This window comes from Nuphar pumila, chromosome 9 (assembly GCF_984573655.1).
Source record: "Nuphar pumila chromosome 9, dmNupPumi1.hap1.1, whole genome shotgun sequence".
NCBI classification, from domain to species: domain Eukaryota; kingdom Viridiplantae; phylum Streptophyta; class Magnoliopsida; order Nymphaeales; family Nymphaeaceae; genus Nuphar; species Nuphar pumila.
Window position 1 is genome coordinate 60905675 of NC_143257.1, and position 7631 is coordinate 60913305.

The window sequence follows — 7631 nt, forward strand, 5'->3', positions numbered from 1 at the left end:
GAAAGTGCACTAAGGCACACAAATATCACAAAATGCACTAAGGCACACATAAAAAATATCAGCTTTTTATTAAGAGGAATCCTCACAAAAAACATGAAATACAATGGAGAATTACCCCAACATTTATACACAGAGAAGGCTGGTTAGCCACCAGGTCAAAAAGAAAAAAATAAAGATGAAAAGAAAGAAAGAAAACTAAAAAATAAAAATTACAATAAAGAAACCATCTATATACAAAATATACTTGAATATATATATATATATATATATACAGTCAAGCATATACTTATGGACAAGACATGAATTTCTAACAGACACTACATGGCACTTCATAGAGAGTTAGTTTTAAACACAGTCAACATTGTGCACTAACTTTATCTGTTTCCTTTTATTATCATATTTACTTATTTTGTATTCACCTGAGTTCTTTTTCTTTTAAGATTTGTCAACCATTACATCACATTTCAGTTTCAACCTAGTTTTATTGTTTGACGTTCCTGACTATAGTGATTTAAGATTGTATTTTTATACACATTCATACATCTATGTGTGTGTGTACGGCCATGTCCCATGTCCTAATTTTTGAAAATCGCTGTATCATACCAAGCGTATCCGCATTGTATCCCGTTCCAGCATCTGTATCCATATAACATAGCTGTTTCCTGTTCCAGCATCTGTATCCATGTGACAGCTGTTTCCTGAAGAAATCCACATTGTGGTATCTGGGAATCTCAGAGCTTTAGATGCTTTACTTTCTGCCTATTTCTTACACTTTTGAAGTAAACTAGCCACAGCCTCTGTGATGCATTAGTAGTATTGCAGCAGGTAGTGCAAAGTCTTCAAAAACCTTGATCGTTTTCTAAACTGAACTGATTATTTGGCTCCTTGTGGTCATTTAATCCTTTATATCAAATTAATGTAAGTCCAACCTTAAGTTTAGAGCTTGAGCCTTTGTAAGCATGCACAAGATTAGGCTAAACATATTGCCTAAAGCCTATGCTTAAGGCCAAAAAGCAAAAAGAGTAAGACTCTATGGTCATGATACCTGTGTCAGTCCTACTGAAAAAATTAAGTTGAACTTCAACTAATTGAATGAGTTACTCATCACACCCAAATTTGTGTGAGCCATGAGTTAATCAACAGAAAGAAATATTAAACAAATAAACAAAAAAATATGATGTAATCTATGTCACACGGACTCGGCTAGGGAGGCGCCGCACCCGAGTCGACACGCCCCGACACGGGTGCGGCCTCGGACACGGCCCGGACTCGGTCAACGTCGAGTTGGACTCGGTCAATGAGTCGAGACCGAGTTCGTCCTTGTTTTGGACTCGGTCAACGTTGACTGAGTCCAAAAATGTCTGTTTTTATGGCAAAAACAAAAAAAATGATCTTTTTATATATATTTTTAAAAAATATATATATATATATATATATATATATATATATATAGCATGAGTCTCCAACATAAGCCCCAGAAAAAAAAATTTATTCTTAAATATTATCATTTAATTCTCTCTCTCAATCTTAAAAGCTAATAAATTCTTATCCACGAGTACCAACACTTTTCATCCACCCAGTTCTCTCTCTTATAAAAGCTAATAAATTCTCATCCACGAGTAGCAACACTTTCTCATCCACCGAGATCTCTCTCTCTCTTTTTCAAATCTAGCTTTGAAAAATTAAAAGCTTTTAATGCTTTTAGTTAATGTTATGAATTTTAGCAAAACTGCGAAAGATGTTTAATGCATTTACCAGAACATGCTTTTAGTTAATGCTTTTAATTAATACCTTGATGATGTTTTATTCCCATGGTAGCTAAGACTCAGCCGAGTTTGGTTCTAACCCAGTTATACTACTATTTTAACTCGGTTAGTTCAGGATCTGAGACAACTCGGAAGAGTCACGAGCCGAGTCCTCGTGTCCAAAATTTATATAGATATATGCACACACTGGATATATATATATATATATATATATATATATATATATATATATATATATATATATATATATATATATATATACATATATATATCTAAAATTGCGCCGCACCCGCACCCGCACCCATGTGACATAGGATGTAATCTAAAAGCATGAAATTAAGTTGATCATTAAGTAATATAATTTTGGTTCATGCATGAACTTCTTGGGAACTTAATGCAAATCAACATACTTAGTTACACAAATTCTAGTAGCTAGAAACTGTTGCAAGGCATATAAAATTTTCAATTTTCATTGTTGACACAAATCTGAGGTACCGCATGCTGAGAGGGTCTTGTCAATCAGTGCCTCAGAAGTAGATAGTCTGTGGGACTGATACCAAAAAATAGTAAAATCCTGCAAGAAAGTGGGACAATTAGTAAAAGGCACCTATGGAAATAATAGAATACACTTGAGCTTGTCAGATTGTTAAAGCCCCTTAACTTTATCCCATTAACCTTTATACTCTCTTTGCACCTTCCCATGGACACAAGAAAAATGCCTTGTTTGGTAAACATAAATGAAAAAGAGAGGGAGAGGCTACTGATAAAAAGGTAGATGAGAATATATATATATATATATATATATATATATATATATATATATATATATATATATATATATATATATATATATATATATATATATATATATATATATATATATGCAAACATGCTAAATGGGGTTTTCAGTTTTTCTGGTGTCCTTTCCAAGATTCCGACCTTGTAGATGTGTTCGGCATGGTTGGTTTACTAGGAACCATCACTTGGATCATGTGTTTTAGATGAAAAAGCATGATATTTGGATCCTTGAAAATTTACAGCGGTTTTGGCCCATTGATCTTTCGAACATTATAGAAAAACCACCCATGTGTCGGAATGGAACTCTCCAAGAGCTGATCCCTATAAAATGAAGTATGTAGATCACATTTGTACAGTCAGAATTTAAAAATAAAATGAAAAATCCCGAAAATCCCATTTAGCATGTTTGCATCTCTCTCCTCTCTCTCTCTCTCTCTATATATATATTAGGTGGTATCTGCTTATCACTTTTCTGGCCTACTGCCAGCCTACCGGGATTTTGAAGGAGTTTTCCATGTTTTTCTTAAATCTGATCATATTATTCTACATTTTTTATTTTATAGGAATAAACTCCTTGGCTCCTCTCATTCCACCAAGCAGGTAGGTTTTTATAAGGTTTAAAAACTGATGATCTAAAATTTTCAGAAGTATTCAAGGCTTAAAAATCATGTTTTTATCGAAGGAACAGATCCGAGTGTCATTCCTAGCAAATTGACCATGCCAATCTAATTTGCAAGGTCAGATTTGTGAAAATCAATATGAAAACACCCGTTGACTCGCGGTGGGCTGGCATAGGTCAGAAAAGTGGTAGGCAGCTACCACTTTTCCTATATATATATATATATATATATATAAAGGTTTTTATTTGCTATTAATGACGGTACATAACTATTGAACTAAAAATCATATTTTCAAACTGTATCAACTCAATCTAACCACATAGATGTATTCATCATAGTTTGTTTGCTAAGGATCAAACTTTGGATCCTGTTATTTTGATCTAAAAACATGGTTTTTTGAGTCATGAAATTTTAGTGCATTGTGGGCCATTCATTTTTGAAGCCCTTAAGAAACATGCTCACATGTCACAATCACATAATTCAAAACTCATTTTCTGCTAAGACACTGTAGATCACATCCATAAGGACTGATCTACAAAATAAATCTAAAAATTATGAAAATAAGGTTATTGATACTGAATAGTTCTGTGCCTTCAATAGCACCAAATATTTAACACACACACACACACACACACACACATATATATATATATATATATATAGGTCTCTGTCATTTGGAGAGCATTTCACATGTCTATGAAATGTTAAAATATGAGAGAGAGAGAGAGAGAGAGAGAGAGAGAGAGAGAGAGAGAGAGAGAGAGAGAGAGAGAGAGAGAGAGAGAGAGAGTCATCAATCTCTGTATTGGCAAAATTTTCTGGGATAATTTAGACTATTTCTTTTTCCTTGGAAAATCTTGGAGGGATCTGAGCAATTTCCGAAAGAGAATTTTAAGGATAAAAATAGCGTATGAAATGCTGTAAAATAGAAATTGTGAAAAATGAATGGATTTTAAGAAAAGTAATTTTGCTGAGCTTTGAAATATTTAAATATATATTTTCTTGATGATCTTGTAATATGTTAAAGATACTGCTTCTTCTAGAAAATATTGTTATTACCTAAATTTCAGTGAAATTTGTGCATTTTACAAAGGAATCTGTATATATATATATATATATATATATATATATATATATATCATAGTCACAAGTATAGGCGATATTTTGGAAATATAGTGATAATATAACTGTAAATTTGTAAAATGATATTAAAGGCAAAATATCACGATATTTTGAAAATCTCAGAAATTTATATATATTGCAATAATAATACGATATTATCATGATATTATGAGTTACTTTTTATTTCTTTCTTTCATATTTTTACTTAAAATTTTTATTGTATGTGCATTTTATTATCTAAACATGTTATATTCTTATTTCTACTATTTTTATATTTTTAGAATTTTTTTAAGCACTGAGGCTTTCTCGAGATTTATCAACCAAACCTATATTATCACATGAAATTACCTTACCGAGATATAGCCGAGACCAATATTTGTCACTCTGATATATATATATATATATATATATATATATATATATATATATATATATATATAGAGAGAGAGAGAGAGAGAGAGAGAGAGAGAGAGAGAGAGAGAGAGAGAGAGAGAGAGAGAGAGAGAGCTGCTCACACATTAGGTGCGAAATGATAAGTGTTAAATGGGTTTTTCTGCCCTTCCGGTGTTTTTTTCGCAGTTCCGACCCCATAAATCTGCCGGGCATGGTCGATTTATGAGGAATCCACATCTGGATCATGTGTTTTCGATGAAAAAGTTGATATTTGGAGCCTCAAAAATTTACAAAGATTTTGGAGTGTTGATTTTTTGAACCTTATAAAAACCCACCCATGTGTCGGAATTGAATGCTTCAAGAGCTGATCCCTATAAAATCAAGTACATAGATCACATCTGTACGATCATAATTTAAAAATAAAATAAAAAAGGCTGAAAAACCCATTTAACATGTTCATTTTGCACCTAACGTGTGAGCAGCTACCAATTACTATATATATATATATATTTAAGAGAGAGAGTGACAGGTGGTTTGCTTATCCAGGCACAGTTTGCACAATTGCGAGCTTCTGCTGGAGTAGCACCTGCAATGCCATCTGGTTTACCCACATTCCATCCTGGTACACCTAGGATTGCCCCTCCGCAGTTGTTCTATGGCCAGGGAACTCATGGTCTGCTTCTTCCCCAACCAGCAGGATACGGTTTCCAACAGCAACTGCTGCCAGGTATTCGTCCTGGTGTTGGACAAATGGCCAACTTCATAATGCCCTACCATCTTCAGCGCCAGGGACAGCCTGGACAACGTGTGGGTGCTAGACGAGGTGGAACACAACAGTTGCAACAACAAGTATGCTCCCTCTTCTGTTTTTCTTCTCCTTCAGAACGTTTGCCAAAAAGTTACGATTAGAAATTCAAAATTAGATATGTCAACTTTGAGACAGGCAGGGGTCAATATTTCAGACATTCTTTGGGCGTCTTTTTTTCATATATGTAACTATGTATTGTCTTCTTCCTAATTTGTGCTGCAAAATTTAGTTGATTCAGCGCAACTCAAATCAAGGCTTTAGATACATGCAAAATACACACAATGGTGTTGAGCCACAGATGGTGCCGCAGGGACTGATGGGTCCCATGATACCAATGCCACTTGATGTTTCGGGGATGACGGTGCCTTTAATGGATGCCCCAAGGCTGCAGCCTATCCCGATCACGGCACTTGCCTCTGCTTTGGCTTCTGCAAGCCCTGAACAACAAAGAATGGTATGTTAGTATGTTTTATTTTGTATATACTCATCTTGGGTGTGGTGTTTGCGAGTTTTTTTGTGGGAAGATCCTTTATATGCTTCCTGCTTATGATGCCACCCAACTGTTGCCCCCCCCCCCTCTCTCTCTCCTGTTTCTGCAAAAAGCATTTTGCTATTTTTACTGATATCCTGGGAGAATATTGGTTGACTATTTGGAAATTATGGTACCCTTTGTACAGATCAAAAGTGTTTATGGGGCTATGCACCATTTTTGTAATTTCATAAGATGATTGTAGGAATCCACATGTTTATATTTGGAACAACTTGAAAAAGCATTAGCTTTAGATGGTAGATGAAACTGAAGTTCAACTCTGTTCCAATACTTTGATAGAGTGCATCTGGTTGTTATGCTGCAGACATTTGGGGATGTGCTCTTTTGGTAATTTACTGCTATTTTTTTATGATCCCGACTTCTTCTTCTGTCTAAAATTGTATTCATTGCTGGGTGGACTCAGATGTTGGGTGAGCAACTATTTCCGCTAGTGGAACACATTGAGCATGATCATGCCGGGAAAGTGACTGGCATGTTGTTAGAAATGGATCAGACAGAAGTTCTTCACCTTGTTGAATCACCGGAAGCTTTGAAGAAGAAGGTTGCGGAAGCAATGGAAGTTCTTCGAATGGCACAAGCTGCTACGGTCTCAGACTCATCAGATCAGCTTGGCTCATTGTCCCTCAATGATTGATCTAGAGCTAGCCAGTGGTAAATTTTGCTTTTTGCAGCCATAGATGCCCAAATTTTTGTCATGGGCTTGAGTTACGTCATTCTCCAGGTTTCATTTTTAATAGCTCTTATGTTTGGGGTTCACGTTTCTGGCTTAGGAGTTCCCGGTCTTTTTGGTTTTTTGATGGTTGTGTGCACATCTGCACGTGGTGCCTGCAATCTGGAGTTTGGACGTTTAGAAATTAGGTTTGTTCAGATTTGATTGATTTGTTAATTTTGGGCACTGTTTGGTTTTCTGGTTAAATACATGGGTTGGGATTGCAAATATGATTCATTTGTTACTTTGTTAGATTTGAAGCTTGGTTCATCTGAAATTTGAAGAGTCTAATAGACTGAAGTGTGTCAATCGATTAGATTCATTTGGTTTTTACTCCTGTGTTGTGTTCACTATGACAGACTTTGGATCTTGAATTCATATGAGATGAGCCTTTTAGGGTCCAGCAAAATTCTTGAATGGTGTCTTGAGGATATATGAATCTTTCCACTAGCTGCGGGTGAGTTGTTTTTGGAAGCATCTCTTCTGTCATGATGGATCCAGGTTATGGTGCACCCCGGGATAACTTTTGGAAGAGTCCTTGCTGGTTTGGTGGCAGAAAACTGGTTTCTGCATTGGCTGTGACTCGTTCTCGGGGAATTTGAGTCTCCTCTAGCTCAAGCTTCTGGGGGGCATTCCTAGTGTCGTATGGCTGGTATGGCAGGGTTTCCAGCAAACACTGATCATATCCTTAATAGCCGACATCCCTATGGTTGCTGGCTGTGTCTCATGCTCTCTGCTATCCCTCTTTCCTTCTCTTGTTTGATAGGGTTTGGCACGAGAGAGAGCATTTATTTTTCAGTTCAATTTAGATGTGAACCTGTGACCCTTGATTAAGATAGTGTCTCTAAACAGCAGCTATTTTATT

At 35.6% G+C, this 7631-nt stretch overlaps 1 protein-coding gene across 1 annotated transcript in view; it reads left to right on the forward strand.

The window, feature by feature from the left end:
- The window catches only part of LOC149828607 (polyadenylate-binding protein 2-like), a 34379-nt gene extending 27123 nt beyond the window's left edge, over nt 1–7256 (forward strand). Inside the window, exons 5-7 of the mRNA XM_090016904.1 lie at nt 5246–5548; nt 5737–5961; nt 6461–7256. Coding sequence (XP_089873030.1) covers nt 5246–5548; nt 5737–5961; nt 6461–6691 — 759 coding nt within the window. The 3' untranslated portion in view covers nt 6692–7256. The remainder of the gene's footprint in view (nt 1–5245; nt 5549–5736; nt 5962–6460) is intronic.
- Nucleotides 7257–7631: the final 375 nt, after the last annotated feature.